At 44.4% G+C, this 17,417-nt stretch overlaps 1 protein-coding gene across 1 annotated transcript; it reads right to left on the bottom strand.

Annotated features, from left to right (window-relative positions):
* Nucleotides 1-7,097: 7,097 nt before the first annotated feature.
* Nucleotides 7,098-14,791, bottom strand: neurod4 (neuronal differentiation 4). Its single transcript, XM_066708620.1, has 2 exons — nt 14,512-14,791; nt 7,098-9,960 (listed from the first exon to the last, which is right to left on the bottom strand). Exon 2 carries the CDS (start codon nt 9,952-9,954, stop codon nt 8,686-8,688), a length of 1,269 nt encoding a protein of 422 aa, XP_066564717.1. The 5' UTR covers nt 9,955-9,960; nt 14,512-14,791; the 3' UTR covers nt 7,098-8,685.
* Nucleotides 14,792-17,417: the final 2,626 nt, after the last annotated feature.

Raw genomic sequence — 17,417 nt, 5'->3', positions numbered from 1 at the left:
CGAAGCTGGGCCAGATTAGTGTCTAATGCAGGGCTTTGGGCACTGAGCTCCCATCAAACCTTCAAATCTGCTTTATCCCCCAGAGTGGAGGAGAGCATACACACACACGACACACACACATACACACGACAGACACACACACACACACACAAAGAAAGGCAGGAAGACAGAATGAGGGAGAGAGGAGAGAAGAGACACTGGAAATGAGAGGGAGACAGGAGAGAGCAGAGAAAGCTCCTAGTAGGACTCTGCAAGAACATCTTAATTATTGTGTCAATTCAGTATGAAGTACATCAGATTTTGCCTTAACCAGAGTATTACTGCATTGCACCGCATCGCACCGCATCGAACCACACCACACCGAACAATACTGTATTGTACCTTAATGTGCCACATTGCATTGTACTGATTTCAGTGTGTTTAGACAGTGTAGAGCAGCATTGGCCTCAAAATGAATGGAAGAAGAAGACAACTAAACCAACTAAAGAACTACACTCAACTAAACTGAAAGGTGATTGTAAGTGGCTGCTTCAGGAGCCCCCTCCTGGCCCCTGTGTGGCTGATCCAGACAGATGGGCTAACAGGTGCACAGATGTCCCCCCAGAGAGTGCCACCAGACACACACAGGAGCCCCCATCTGCACTCATCTGCTGTAGGTACAGGATCCCTCCATCCCTCCCTCTCTCCTTCTGTCTCCTCTGAACACCCACCCCTCCAAACCCCCTCCCTCCCTCCCCTATTTCTCTTTCCCTCCTGCCACTATCCATCTCTCTCTTTCACCCTACTCTACCCTCTCTATTCCTGTCTCATCCTACCCTAATATTTCCCTCCCTCTCCATTTGCATCTCTCCCTCTCTTCATGAGGTTTGTCATTTAGACAGCCCCCCCCTCCTCCTCCCACTGACCTCACTGACCTCTGAGAACTGGCCGTGCACTTGGTGGTCAGTCTGACCAGGAGAGGAGAGGGGGGAGGAACAAAAGAGAAAGTTAAGGCAAAGAAGTTAGGGGTAGATAGATAGATAGATGGATGGATGCATTGATGGATGGATAGACAGATGAGCATTATTTGTAGTCCTTCTGTTTGTTTCAGTCCATCTCTCTTTCTGTGTGTGTGTGTGTGTGTGTGTGTGTGCAGGGGGTGGGACAGTGCTAAGCCTCACTAGCTGCTAATTCGGCACCCCCCCTAGTCTTTTTGTCCCTCATTCCAAAGCCCCATCTGTCCTGTGCACCCCCCCACCCCCCCTCCATTGTTGGGGCTCAAAGGCAAGCGGCTCACCACTGAAGGGGGCGGAGAGCTCTGCGCACTGACAGGGCAGCCCCGATCAGACTCTCTTTAACTCTGACACCCTCCCACCCCCTCACCACACACACACACACACACACACACACTCACAACATTCATTGACTCACATATAAACTCACTTACTCCATGACACACTCATACAATCTCCCTCCTTCTCTTTCAAAACATTGGCTTGTCCTCTCTCTGCCTGGACTTTATATAAGAGCCCTGTGTCTGAGTGTCCCAAATCCCTCCCTCCCTCCCTCCACCTCCAGCTCCCAGTGCATCTCTAATAGATACACTGAAGTACATTACACTACACCAAAGTACAGTCAACTACAATACAACACAGTTCGGTTACGTACACTACAGAGCCTTAAAGTATAGTACAGAACAGTAATCTACAGTACAGAGATATAAAGCACACTACAGCACAGTCCACGACAGGGGAGAATGCCAGGCCTACAATACAATACATAACAGTACGGTAGAACTGATCAATTTAATTAAGCTTTAATTATTTTGGTGGGTTCGGTGTTTGTATCTGTGACGTCAGTCCTCCTGAAACAAAAACACCCTTCTGGATAAGACACAGAAACCTAACTCACTTTGAAACCCTGTGTGGCCTGCAGTTTTGCAGTCGTCGGTTCTTAGCTGTAAACACTGTAAAGCCCATGTGGAAACGATTCTACTTACAAATAAGTAAATAAATAAACAAACAAACAAACAAGAAAATGTAAAAACGGTATCAAAACACTTCCGGATTGTTGTCGTCACGTCAGCGTACATTCAACGATTTTTGCAGCACACTATAAATATCACTGATATGTAGGCTATCAGTACACAGTGTTGGTGTATAACCTATGGTACAGTTACGACTTTAACTGCCGTGACCCATTGTATTGTACATTACCTGTTATTGTAGTTGTAAAACAGGAATAATCGATTTTTCTATTTGTTGTAAATTTTACTTAAAATGATTGTACTTTTCTCCATGATATCAAGTGAAGTATAAGGTATATCGTCACGTCATCGCGTGCTTTAGTTCTACGTTGTATCCTGTTGTTGTACTTTAGTTTTGCTAGTTTCCAAATCACGTTATTTTAGTTTGTACGACATAGCACAGCACTGCATGGTGCATTACGGTACATGTTGGCTATTGTCGCTGTTTTAATCGCCCCCCCCCCTCCATGGACAGAAGAGGAGGGGATTGCTTGGTGTTAGCCGGAGTTTAAGAGCGGGATTATTACCGCACAGACACTGATTAAAGCCGGCCGGCCCCTCTGTAGCACCATTAATACAATCTTAATCACCGCGCTTTATCCTGCAGCTCCCAGGACCAGGACTCCATCTCATCCCCTCCGCCACCGCCGCTCCCCCCACCCCCTCGACCCCTTGCGGCCGTGGATTAAGCAGACATCTAAAGACAAACTCACAGAAAGCAAGATAGAGAGAGAGTGTACGTTTTTGTTTTTCCTCTCCAATTTGTTTGACCATACAAAACTCTGGCACTCTTTCAGTCCTCTATCCATCTTTCTCCCTTTCCCTCCATCTCACCCTCCCAGTTCCTCCAGTTGTTTTCCCTCTCTCCTCTCTCTCTGCCTCTGTCTCTCTCTGTGATGAATCATTTCCATCGGCCATTTATTTATTTATTTATTTATTTATCTCCCCCTCTTAAAAAAAACAAACAAAAGCACCCTAGCAGTCTGTCAGCCAGCCTGTGTCTTGTAGTACGCAAAACACAACAACAATGGAAAAACGAAAGAAAAGATTAAAAGCAAATAAAACCAGAGGGAAACAATGGAAGAGAAAGAATGTGGAGGAGGAGGGTGGCCAGGCCCTGGGCAGCCGCGCACACTCCACCTGTCCATCTCTGTGCTGCTGTGTGCAGCAATGTGTCATTCCGATACCCTCTCGTGCGGGGGAGGGAAAGAGAGAAAGGTTAGGTCAAGGAAGAAAGGGAGTCTATCACTGTCTGTCCCTGCTCTCTCAGTCTCTCTTTTTCCTCCCCTCTGCATCCCTGCCTCCTCTTTTCTATCTCCCTTTCCTCACCCTTCCTCTCCCTCCCTATTGCTCTCTTCCATCTCCCATATGCATCCCTCTCTCCTCTGTCTGTCCCTGTCCCTTTCTTTCCTTCTCTCCCTCTCTCCCTCCCTCTCTCCTCTCTTGTGCTGTTCCTCAGCTGTCACTCAGACCCCCACCGCTCCCCCAGCTGCCTGCGCTCTGCCAGAACAATGGAGGTCAGGGGTCAAGGGAAGGAGCAGGCTGGGTGGACAATAGAGGGTTGAGGGGAGTTGGGATGGGGGCTGAGGGGGGAGTTGTTCTGCAGGCCTGGCTGGAAAAGACTGTCGCCCGGCTGGGGTAGAGACGGACGGTATGGGATGGGCAACAGACCCCTTTAACTACAGATATACAGTGGCTCTCAAAAATATTCACCCCCTTGGACTTTTCCACATTTCATTGTGTTACAACATGAAATCAGAATGGATTTTATCAGGAGTTTTTGCCACTGATCAACACAGAAAATGTAAAAAATTAAAACCATAATCTACAAATTGTTCTAAATAAATTACAAATACAAAACAGAAAATAATTGAATGCATAAGTAATCACCTACTTTGCTATGCGTGTGTCACGTTATTTCAGGTTAAATAAACCTGTCTCTGGGAGGTCCCACAGTTGGTTATTACAATTCCTAACACAAACTACATCATGAAGACAAAGGAACATTCAGATCAAATCCAGACTACGGTTCTTCAAAAGCATCAATCAGGGGTAGGATATAAGAACATTTCCAAGGCACAGAATATCCCTCAGAGTGGAGAGAATATGGCACAACTGTGTATCTGCCTAGATCAGGCCGTGCGAGAAGGGCACTAGTCAGGGAGGCCACCAAGAAGCCTATGGCAACTCTAAAGGAGTTACAGTGCATACTGTGACAATAGCTCGAGTGCTTCACAAAAGTGGCTTTTATGGGAGAGTGGCAAAATGAAAGCCATTGTTGACATCAAATCTTGGCTAGAGTTGTGGGAGACTCTGAGACCAAGTGGAGGAAGTTTCTATGATCTGATGAGACCAAATAGCACTTTTTGGCCTCAACACTAAGTGCGACATTTGGCACAAGCCTAACTTCACAAATCATCCTGAGAACACCATCCCTACCATGAAGCACAGTGGTGGCAGCATCATGCTATGGGAATCCTTCTCTGTGTCAGGGCCTGGAAACCTTGTAAAGATAGAGGGCAAAATGGATGCAGCAAAGTACAGAGAAATCCTGGAAGAAAACCTGCTGAAGTCTGGCCCCAAACATACAGACAAAGCCACACTGGAGTGGCTTAAAAACAAAAAGGTCAGTGTCCTGGAGTGGCCCAGTCAAAGCCCGGACCTCAATCCAATTGAGAATATGTGGAAAGAGTTGACAATTGCTGTTCAACAAAGGTGCCCATCCAACTTGATGGAGCTTGAGCAATTTTGCAAGGAATAATGGGCAAAAATTACTGTGTTCAGATATGCAAAGCTTGAAGAGTTTGATTACTTATTCATTCAATTATTTTCTGTTTTGTATCTGTAATTAATTTCGATTTGCAGATTATATTTTTCATTTTCTGTGTTGATCAGTAGCAAAAACTCCTGATTAAATCCATCAATTTTCAAAACCGCTTATCCATGTGGGTCGCGGGGGACGCCGGAGCCAATCCCGGCAAGCATAGGGCGCGAGGCAGGAATACACCCAGGATGGGACACCAGTCCATCGCTGGGAATGCACACACACAGACACACACACACACACAGGACAATTTAGCGTGGCCAATTATAACCTAACCAGCATGTCTTTGGACGGTGGGAGGAAACCGGAGTACCCTGAGGAAACCCACGCGGACACGGGGAGAACATGCAAACTCCACACAGACAGACACCCTGAGCCGAGAATTTCATGTTGTAACACAATGATATGTGGAAAAGTTCAAGGGGGGTGAATATTTTTGAGAGCCACTGTACAATCTTTTTCTACATCTTTCTCTCTTACACCCTCTCCTTCTCTATTTCATTCCACTACGCTCCTGCTCATCCCTCTCTATCTCTCATCTCTCTCTTTCATTCACCCTGCACGCACAACACCCCTCTTCACCCCTGCTCTCCCCTTCTCTCCCTCTCTCTGTTTCATCTCTTTCTCTCTCTCTCCCTCTCTCTGTCTCTCTGCAGATGTAATTTGCTTGGCCCTTCCCGGGTGTACAGTGTCAGTATTTAGGATCAGTGAAGTCCCTTCATTAACTATTGATACACTAATTTTCTCCTATATACCATCCAGAGGAGTTTTTGTTTTTCTCTCCTCCATACCTAATGGTTTATTTAATGTTGGTTTACTTTATTTTAGTTCATTTAAATTGATTTAAATTGTTAAAGGTCTATTTTTTTATTATTATTTTGTTGTATGTTTGTTGTTGTATGTTTATCACTGAGTAAAGCACTCTGTAGCTACCCTGTGAAAGGCACTATACAAATAAGCATTGATTGATTAATTATAAATGATCTTGTATTAATGTTTATATACACTGTGGGAGCTGGTCCATTGAGTGGCCTGAGAAAAGACTGCTGAGTACAGCTGTCTGGGGGACAGCGAAAGAGAGACAGAGTGAGAGGCAGGGAAGAGGGACAGAGAGAGAGAGAGGTGTGAAAGAGGGGCAAAGAGCGAGGATGTGGGAGGGGCAGCAAGATACAGAGCAAAAAGACAACAAGAGGGAGGGGACAGACAAAGACAGAATATTTTTTTACTTTTCTAGGAAAATAATGCAATAGAGGGAGAGAGAGACAAATACAGATAAAGGGATATTAGTTAGAGCAAATCAGACTCAGTGTTTTTGGTACTTTTTAAAAACCTTTATTTCAGTCAAAAACATACTTTTTTTAATGTTCTATTTTTTTGTTCCTTAAAAAGCAGATATAACATTTTTTTGTACAAAATAAACACACTGACAGAATGAAAAACAGCTTGCAGACTCATGAAAGATATAATTGTTATTGGTTTCCAATCACACTGTCAATCACAGCTGATGTCAGAATCTTTATACAAAACTATATCTCATTTTAATTCAAGAGAAGTGGAAGGGTAGGAGAGTGACAGTATATCACAGAATAAACCAATATCAGCATAATTATTATAATTATTATTATTATTATTATTATTATTATTAATAATAATAATAATAATAATAATAATAATAATAATAATAATAATAATAATAATAATAATAGGTAAATATATATATAGGGACTTTGCATAGTTAAATGGATTATTGCCATTGTAATGGATAGTATGTCCTGCATGCTGTGGGTGACATTGCAGGAGCACTGTCAGAGAAGCAGGCAAAGACTGTCACTAAAAGAGTGACAGTCTCTCCCTCTGTGTCTCTCAGTATATCTGCACCTTTACCAATGTTTGCAAAGATTTTGAGCGAAACTAGAAAAGCAAAACCAATTGTGCTCCTGGGTAAAAAGTGTTGATATTCCCACATTCAGTGGGAATTCTCATCCCGGCTCACCTTGTAGAGTCTGTGGTTTTCATTCCAAATGAGCTCCTAATTAGTTAATTGATTCAATTAGTGATTAATTGGTCTGCATCCCCCCCTGTCCAGTTTGTTCAGCGCCACTTGAAGCACCAGGGAGTGAAATGGTTAATTCCAACAGCGGGGAAATGTACATTTACTTCTTGTCTGAGTTAAGTTATAAAATAATATTATATATATATATATATATATATATATATATATATATATATATATATATATATATATATATTATAAATGTATATTGCTCTTTTCCTTACTTTTTTGTTTTTGCTTTAAGTGCGAACAGGGAAATATTTACAAGACACAAATCAAATCAAAATGAAAGTAATAAAATCAAACAAACAAATGAGAAAACAGACCAATACATAATTTAAAACTTAATTATGAACACTGGTGATGGTGTGTCTGTGTGTGTTAGTAAGTGAGTGAGAGTATGTGTGCCTCCAACTCAGAGAGATACTGTACAACAGAGTCTCTCAGTCTCTTTTTCTTCCTGACGCTCTCTCTCAGTCTTTGTCTCTGCCTCTACCCTGACCCCCCCTGGAGGCTGTGCACAGTCTCCTGGCAAACACTGGGCCATGGTAGTGTAAAAATGCTTCCTAGTAAAAAATCCTTTCCTGTTTTTATTTGGCATTGACTCCCCTGACTGTTTTTTGGTGCTTTTTGTGTTAGGGTGTGTGTGTGTGATTGAGTGTGCTGGATTATTTCTTTGAAAATCCCTACAAATCCTTTGTTCTGGCAGCATATAAACAGAATCAGCAAAAAAAAAAAAAAAAAAAAAGTAAAAGAAACGGCCATACAAATAAATATTAAATAGTGGTAAAAATAAACACATTTGTACACAGATATATAAAATATAACAATGACAACAACAGCAGCAACAATGACTGCAGGACTTCACTTCAGCTTTTCCGTACCAGCTGTGCCAGGACACAAACAAAATGTGCAAAATCTCCGTGGACTTGTTTTGCCAATGAGGAGAAAAACAGCAGATTTAAAAGATGACCAGAGTCTACCCACAGCCTGGACTGAGGGCCTGGACAGTCACAGGGAACTTTCCTTCTGCCTTTGCTGTCCTTGTGTTAAAATTGTGTGTTCTTTTTGGAGGTTGTTCTGTTTTTTGTTGTATGTGTGTGTGTGTGTATGTTGTTTTTGTTGTCAGTTTTGTGCCAAGGGAGTGCAAGCTGATGGTGGGCTCCCGTTCAGTCTGCATCAGTCTGCATTTGGGCATCGCCATTGGGAACTGCTGCTGTTTAGTCTCTAAATTCAATTGCAAGCATCCCCCACAAATGTGATTTAAAAAATATAATATTTGCTGAGAGCCCCCTGTCCAGAAAAGTATTTTTCTTGTTATCTGTGTTGAAAGCTCTTTAGAGAGTCAGTGTTTTCCACAGTCATTCATTAATTTATTCTTTTTCGTTATGGTCAAAATACAAGCAGCAAAAGTTGTTTGTTTTTGAGTCGACTTCAAAGAGCCACCAAGTGGCAGTTCAGCATGTATACTTCAGCAATGAAAATATTAATCATAATAAAAGTAATAATTAATAAATAAAGTTTCACAGCAGTTAAGCGCTCCCTGTCCAAGACCTGACAGGTCATAAGATCCCAATAAATACATTAATAAATTAACTTAAATGAATAAATAAAATGAATAAATTAACAAAAGAGAGGATGTGTCAGTGTTGCTCTGTCTCTCTGTCTCTCTTTGACATAGAAATACAAAGGTGGTCTGACTGAGAGAGAGATTTATGTGTCACAAATCACAGGAGTGGGAGAGAACAGCGCCCCCTCTCCTCCGTTCCCTTCTGCACTCTTGCCGGATCCTTGGCTGCCTCCCTACTCATTAAAAATAGCACCCATCTGCGTGGCCACCATGTGTGGCGCAGGGCCGGGGTATGAGTCGAAAGCCATGTCCAGGGGCAGCTCGTAGCGTGAAGAGAACAGGGCCGTGTGGCTCTGGGTCCCCAGCGAGGTGGAGGAGGATGAGGAGGATGAGGACACAGCAGGGGAAGAGGAGGAGTGGGGGGGGAGGTAGTGAGAGTGCGGGTGTGGGTGCGGGTGTGGGTGCGGGTGCGGGTGGGCGAGGAACCCTGCAGAGTGGGAGTGGGGGTGTGAGTGAGGGTGAGGGTGGGAGTGGCCAGTGTGGCCAGGGTGGGTGTAGGGCTTGTCCGCCTCAAGGGGCGAGGGCTCTTGCTTGAGCACGAAGTTGCCACTGACGCTGAGCGGGGGGGTGAGGGGTCCATCATATGGGGGAGTGCACTCCTGGCCTGGGGAGGGGTTCTCATATGGGGGGGGCTTGTACCCCTGCAGGGGCTTGAGGTGCAAGAGGTGGGAGGCCTCCAGCGAGCCATAGGGTGGTGAGGGCAGGCCTGGGGAGGGGTAGCTGAAGGGGTGGCCACCAGGCATGCCCACACTAACTCCCACGCCCACTCCAACGCCCATCATCCCCCCTCCACCTCCCCCACCCACACCACACATGTGCTGCTGCTGTTTGTCTTCCATCTTGTCCAGACTCATAGTCCCCCCCGGACCCAGCTGCATGCACCCGGCCACTAAGTTGCTGGTGGGCTGTGACAGGCCCTTGCACAGCATGTCCACGAAGCCGGGACTCTCGGGCGCCTGGCCGCTCTCCAGAACCTCGGACAGCGCCCAGATGTAGTTGCGTGCCAGCCGCAGGGTCTCAATCTTGGACAGTTTTTGGGTCTTGGAGTAGCAGGGCATGACGCGACGCAGGCTGTCCAGTGCATCATTCAGGCCGTGCATGCGCGAGCGCTCCCGGGCGTTGGCCTTCACCCGCCGTGCCCGGAACCGCTCCAGCCGCGCCTTCGTCATCTTCTTCTTCTTAGGCCCCCTCCGCTTGGGTGCCTTGTCCTCATCTCCCGCCTCCCCTTCCTCTAGTTCCTCCTCATCCAGTTCTTCGTCATCCTCTTCCTCTTCCTCCATGTCCTCACTACCCATCTCACCGCCACCACGCACCCCCAGGATATAGCGACCCAGCTGTGGCGCCTCCTCCCCATCCTGTGAGCTGCAGTCATCCTCCATCCAGCCCAGAGAGCTCACCAGCTCCGCCACCTCGCCTGGCTTCCCATAGGGTTTTGTCATCATGGTGCCCTGCAAGAGAGAGAGGCAGGACACTGTCAGCCAAAGCAATGAGGCCAACACAAACACACACACACAAACACACACACATAACCTCACTCACTCTTACACTCACACATTCATTCATTCACACTGTAACTGTTGTCATTGTGACAGGTGAGTGGCTCTTGACAACCCCTTCCTCCTATTGCTAGGAATGCTTTTCCACATTCAGATTTACCTCTGGTGTTCATATCTTTCTGCCAACGCAGTCTTACAGTACATGATGCACCGAACACACAGAGAGAGAGAGAGAGAGAGAGGCAAATGCAGTATTGAATGGGGCGCATCATCAGAGAGGAGCAGGTGTCTTCAGAGCTGTTGTGTATTCATGGCTCTCCCACTGTGTGTGCTCTCCACTTGCCGCATAACCCAAGCCACACCTGCATGAAAACTTGCCCTCACATGAATCCTCATAAACTTGTCTGTGCTACACTGCCAGTTCTGACCCCTGACTCCTGAGGAACTCTCCTATTCACATTGCACAACTATAAGATTGAGGAAGTTGCATTGTTATCATCTACCTAATTAGAACTGCTGTGACAGAGAGATAGAGAGAGAGAACAGAATCTGTTGTATCAGTCTGCTGCTGCATGCTGCAACTGACATCCTATTGAGGTCATGCGGAATGCATGTATACTCAACTTGTAGCTGGAGCTGTTATGCATTTATTCACGTTGTGTTCTTTATTCAACATCAGCTGATCCTGCTGACCACACACTCATTCTGAATAGTGGGATTTTATTTTTGCTTTTTAACCCCCCTGCATCAACCAACAACAACAAAGCAGCACTGTGTGTAATCTGCAGATACGCAAGCATGTTAAGTGTTTGATCTGTAACTCCTGTCGCTCTCACACGCCCCGGTGGCTCTGGTGCTTTCTGTCCAGCATCTATTTATACAAGGAGAGACTGGCTGGCCTACATATATACTTAGGCCTATATATAATTTGTTTAACCCCCTGTCTGCGGTTAGGCTGTTCTAATTGCCTTCCATTGCGAGAAGTGGGTCAATCAGTCCAGGCCACTCCTCCAAACTTAGTAATGAGAAGGATTTTCCTGCACTTCTCTTGGACAGTGTGATGTGTCGGGTTAAAAATAAAATACACAGAGTCTGTTCTCCAGTGGCTAGCATGACCCCCTGTGACATATGGACTCCTGGGTGTGTGGTAAATGAACGAAGAAAGGATGGGGACAGAAGTTGGGGTGTGGGTGGGGGTTGGAGTGGGGGTGAAGGGCAGGGTTGTATAAGATGACAGAGAGAGAGAAGTGTGTGTCCATGTGTCTGTGTGACAGAGAGATTACTGAGGAGTTTGTTAGCTTATAACATGCCACGCATTGGTGGGGCACAAAATGGGACACAGAGACAGAAGGATAGAGAGAGAACTCTGTACATTTATAAAATCTGTGAATCTATTTTTTCAACATTTATTGTATTTAGTTCCTTTCTTCACTGTATCTGTAAATGCTTTGCCAACACGTGTAATCTCGTCATGCCAAAAAACGCATTTCTGAATTTGACATTTGAATTGGAGGGTTATAGTTTGTAGAGACAGACACAGAGAGATAGGTTGTATATTGTCTGTGTACAATGTTGTGTAATATCTATAAATACATGTTGAAGTCTTAAATGTATAATTGCTGTGATTATTGTTCACATCGCCCTTTTCCTGAGCATTGGACCTGTCTCTCAATGCTTTCTCAATGCTGATGTCAAATTAGTCATGCCAATAAACCTTTTTGAATTTAATTTAATTGAAGAGAGAGAGAGAGAGAGAGGGAGGTAAAGTAAATAAGTACGTGTGTGTTTGAGTGTGTGTGTGTGTTTCTGTATCTGTGTGTGTTTGAGAGACGCATTGTAATTTCAGCACTAGGCTCCGGACAGCTCCCTCCAGCGCGGGCGGCCTCGGTTTCACTCGCCAGCGCCACTCCCCGCAGTCCCGCGCCAGCAACGCTGCAGCCCCCCGCACAGCACTTCTCCCTTTATTTTGTCTCTTCCCCACAACCCATCCCCCATATGCGTGTTCCTGCTTTACCCGTCTTGCAGCTCCCCACACACACTGAGAATATAATTTAAGGTTCAGGGACTGCTGTCGTGTTTTCCGTCACCTGTATCTCAATAAGTAACACGTACAATTACATTGTAATATTAAATAGACATACATACATATTATGTTTAATGTATTGTCAATGTTGAAGGATCTGACTGTTTGACACTTTTATTGGCGCAGAGATAGGTAGAGAGTTAGACAGCGAGGGGGGGAGTTAAGTGTAAGAGAAGGAAGGAAGGATGGCGCTGACCCCCCGTGGCGGCGGGGCAGAGTCTCTGTCAATCTGGGGCACGCAGGGATTTACTCGGGCCGGGCCGTGGTATTAAGTCGAGGTTAGCCTACATAATAGCGCACGCACTAGCACACAGCAACTGGCAAAACAACACACAGACACACACACACACAAATAGCTACAATATTAGAAGTGGTTGTAAGAGTACATCTGTGGAAAAAATTAAGAGACCACCCCAAGTTCAGAAATCAATGTTAAGTGGTCTCTTTTTTCCAGAGCTGTATATAAGGGATAGATTAAGATCGATGGATACTTAGACTGAATCCTAGACCCCATTTATAATATTATTTATTAATTAACCCCAATAATAATAATAATGAGATGATTATATGTTGTTAATGTTGTATGTGCTACATTCTGCGCTATACTGTGTGAATTACTGCTATTATTTATGTATTGAAAGACGTCCTTGTCCAGGGCGATACAATACAATTCAAGGCACTATTCAAATTAAACATTAATACAAAGTACAATTTAAGAAGTACAAAAGTGCAGAAGTACAGTTAATAAAAAAATACAAAGCGTACATCCTAGATCAAAGAGATGACAAGTGCGGACATGATGCAGTGAAGTCCTAGATAAGAGCTAAGGGAGGGGGCATAGGAGAAATCATAGTAAACCACAGGAGATCTAACGATGTATAAGTAAGCAGGAGCATAATGAATCATAGTTCCATGAAGTGCTTCATAAGAATAATACAGAGGAGAGTTATTGAAGTGACGCTGTGATTTATATGTAAGTGCTGAACGACTGGTCGGGTAGGAACGACAGGTTTCTCGCACACGCTTTAAACTGGTGTATAAGAAAGTTAAAATAAGTATAATACTGAGATTTTATGAGGCTTTTCGTTCTGTGTGGGACGCCGTGACTCCGAATATACCCACCCTGCGCGCGTTTCTCCTAATTATACAAAAATGGTGGTGTGAGACCTGTGTGAAATAATAGATCTATAGTTTGTTATTTTATTATATCTGAGTGAAGGTTTTTGCTTCATAACACCGGGTTAATCCCATTGCGTCCACCGCATAATCCCGAAAAAGACGGCGCTGCTGCTACTGCTGCTGTTGTATAGATATTATTTGTATTGTACTTCCATTTATTTTTTGTATTTTTGTTTGTTTGTTTGATGTTTTTATACTTAGAACATGGTGTATTTTTCACCTAGTAAAACGCACGTCGTTATAATTGCTCTTGCCTCGCAACTTTAAAAGGATGAGAATGAGATTTGAGGAGAAATAAATAAATAAATAAATGCACGTTTAACATTTTAAATGATAAAGTTTATTTTTTCAAATCCTTCATCTAATGTAATAAGTAAATTAATAAAATAAATACAGCGGTAGATTTAGAATTGTAATCAAATCCCACAACTCTGCAGTACAGGACGTGAAATTATGAAATTATATAATTTCTAAAAACCAAAAAATAGACATCAAATCAACGAGATCAATTACGAACAGAGTAGCATATAGTATATACGGTGGTCTGTGTGTGTGAGGTGCCGTAAACCTGGGTTCCACAGGTCACTTGTCAAATCAAGGGAGACAGAAAATCCATAATCTCTCTGCCTCTCTCTCTCCTTCTTCTCCTCTTTCTATCCTTCAAAAAAACTTGTCAGTGAGAATACGATCCGAACACTTAAAATTCAACTTGAAACGTCACACGCACATACAATGTTTATGCATAGCTTTCTCTGGTGGTAATAATAATAATAATAATAATAATAATAATAATAATAATAATAAGGATGAAAGGGTCATCATCTAGCCCTTAATTCCCCTCTCAGTGTGTTTCCTGTCGCCTCCGAATCAGCTGAACACGAAGAATTTAGAAATGAACCACAGCAAGTGATGGAAGATCAGAAAACCGTTAACCTCTAACTCTCTTTCTCAGTAATCCGTCCATCTCCTTCTCTGTATCTGAGTGCTGTACAGTGCGGTTGTGGCTGTATGGGTGCTGCGTGGACAGTCACTGTGCAGTGTTGTGTAAATGCTCTGTGTGTGTGCGCGTCGGGTACCTGCAGATACTGCTGTATGTTAACTTATTATACCGTGTATGCGCTGTCCATTGGTACTTATTCGTTGCACTACTGTCGGCCGCACAATTACTTGTAACCCGTTTCTCGCCCCCGATGAGGTTGTTTTGAACCTGCAGGTGTCACTCCGGAGGGAAGACAACATACCTGCTTTCTGGCGTGGAAAGGGCGCTCGTGCTTGTGTCCCAGCCGCTGCCCGGTCTCGAGGCTCAGAGTTGTGTTGGAATTGTATTTCCTCGCGGTCTTCTTTTTTTTTGTCTCTGTGTATTTCTCTCTCTATCTGTCTCCGTCTTCACCCCCCAAAAGTACTTCTTCACGTCTATTTCTCTCCTTATTTTTCCCTTTCTCTGCCCTGAAGTATCCCCAGTCGGCTCTTCTACAGCTATTCCATCCGTGCGCGAGGAACTTTCATTCACGATTGGGCTGGCTCGAGCTCTGGTTTTTGCCTTTCTAGCAAAGAGGATGAGGACTGGCCCCTCCCACACAGAGACACCACCCCTCCCATCTTTACTCACTCTATCCCCCTTACTCCCTTTTACTCCCCCTTCCCCTCCACCCCACACACCTCTCCTTCCATCCCTCCATCTCACTCTGATGTTAATCGCCCGTGGCAGGGCTCGTGGTCAAAGTGTGAATGAGCAAACTGCCTCGCGGCTAACTGGACTGCACACCTACCTGCATGAGAGAGTGTGCATGAGAGGCGGCAAAAGTAGATATTTTATCTAGTTATCTAATACGTCTTTAAGTTCCAAACAAGCCATCCTTTCAAGACCATAAACTGAATTTTGTTACGTGTTTACTGGTCCTTGCTATGTTAGTAAAATTGCTAATGTACACATAAACTACACAAATATGCTCGCATATTTCAAAACTGAGACTATTTAGGTATACATAGTCTGAACGTTATGTCTGACTGTGTGCTTCCGTGACAGCACCCCCAACACTCTCGTGTCAGTCAGTCCTGTGAGCAGTAGGAAAAAAACAGACCCCTTCCGCCCCAATACGCCATTCACACGACCACTCGGCATCCCCCGCTGTGTGTGTGCGTGTGTATATTAAATCATTATTCCCTTTGTGGGGTTTTTTCACTCTACGAGCTGCACAAGACTGCTCCGGGATTAAACGACGGGAAATCATGCCTGCACGAGCTGCTTTCATTCATTCGGTTTCACTCCAATGACTTATAAGTGCGAGCTTATAGGTGCCGTTGAACTATTCACATAACCACACATAACCATAAATACACCAATGCACGAGCGCGCGCATACACTAAGACACAAACACACGCGCTTGAAAACAATTGCGCAAAGCTTGCTTGCACAGCTCCGTTTTCCCGGGATAGTTATTAGCCTATTGATCGAAGGAGGAGAGAAGCGTGCAGCGGTCCTGCAACAAGTCGTCGCCAGCCTGCGGAACAGGTGTGTCCGCGGAGTCTCGCTCCTGCAACGCCTGGCCGCAGCGCATCCTTCTCTCTTTTTCTAGTTGCTTACATGCTGCAGTTCCAATGCACTGGACAATTATCTCTATATATAATGAACAATTATTATTTCCGTGCAACAGATTATTATGAAGAATTTATACTTATTTAAATTAAGCCAATTAAAAGAAATGGTTCTCGCAAACACAGCATTCATTCAAAAATGTTTTTAACTTCATTTGAACACATGCATTTTGAGTGCGAAGTACAGCAAACCGAACACTTTGTTTGTGTAACTCACGGTCAACAGATACCCCCCGCCCCTTGACCCACAGCCCCATTCATTATTTTTCACCCCCCCAGGTTGTGAGCGAATGCCGAGGCAGAACAAACGCAACATATGGGATTTCTCTCTCAGCGTCGTGAGTCCTGCAGCGCAGACGTGGCTCCATTGTGCGCCGCAGCGCCGCTATTGAGGGCCTGGCTTGTGGGCAGCACGTGCCCCGCGCTAATCCCATTGTCCGTCCGTGAGGCTCACATCTGTGCGCCCGCCGCCGCACTCACTCACTCATACTGCCCTGCGCTCTGGCGGGAGCCCACTGCCAGGAATGGAGGGAAGAGGGGGGGTTGCAGTGACCAATGTAACGGTTACTATCTCCCCATCCCCAATATCAGCCCTATCCCTTCTTTCTTTCTTTTTATTTTGACCCGTTGCACTGTCCGAGAGATGAATGCATGCAGTGTAAATTAATGCAGCTGACAACTATTACAAAAGTACATTTTCAACTGGTCCAAGTAGTTACTGTTAATAATAATAATAATAATAATAATAATAATAATAATAATAATAATAACAATAATAATAATAATAATAATAATAATAATAATAATAATAATAATAATAATAATAATAATAATAAAAAGAAGAACAACAACTTAAGGAACGTTATTAAACATCAACTACACACCAATTTCGATTTGTAAGCACCCATAACACTTTATCAGCTCTTTTACTTTTTAGAAAATGCATCACCTCCCCACCCCCACCCCTCTCAGACCCATCTCTCAGTGAACAGATGGCTGTGTAAATGGAAGCAGCATCTGTTGCTCAGAGACTGGCGCTCCAACACTCTGTGCCCTCTCCTCTGTCCTCTGTCCTCTGTCCTCTTCTCTCCCCCTCTGCTTTCCTCTCCTCTCCCTCTATCCCTCATTGCCTTGCACTCAGACCTCACTGTAGACCCAGGCCCCATGCACACAAGTACAGTGTTTGAGGATGCTGCATTTTATGCTTGGTGTTTTGTCATTGTGTCATTTAAATCTGTCAGGGCTCATTATGTTACTGGTTCTCCTGTTTTTCACAGCTCTACAGGTGAGCTTAATTAGTTAATTGACTCATTTAGTGACTTAATTGAGTCAGACCCCCCCCCACAGGGAAAGAGAGCCTGCTTGTCTCCTTCACATCACACGGTCCCGTAACACACACTGAACTGGACATGACAATCAGCCTGGTAGCTATGAGTCTGACGCAGGAGCTGTCAGAGACACAGGTTGTATCAACATCCATTTGTTCTCCCTTTTCTCTCTCTGACCACTTCTGCATTCCAAAGCTACCTTTCTGAACCCAGTTCTGCTGCAG

This window comes from Amia ocellicauda, chromosome 7 (assembly GCF_036373705.1).
Source record: "Amia ocellicauda isolate fAmiCal2 chromosome 7, fAmiCal2.hap1, whole genome shotgun sequence".
Taxonomy (NCBI): Eukaryota; Metazoa; Chordata; class Actinopteri; order Amiiformes; family Amiidae; genus Amia; species Amia ocellicauda.
This window is presented reverse-complemented; position numbering and strand designations above follow the sequence as displayed.

Coding starts and splice junctions, on each gene's coding strand:
- neurod4 (XM_066708620.1), bottom strand. CDS start 9,954: ATGATGACAAAACCCTATGGGAAGCCAGGCGAGGTGGCGGAGCTGGTG.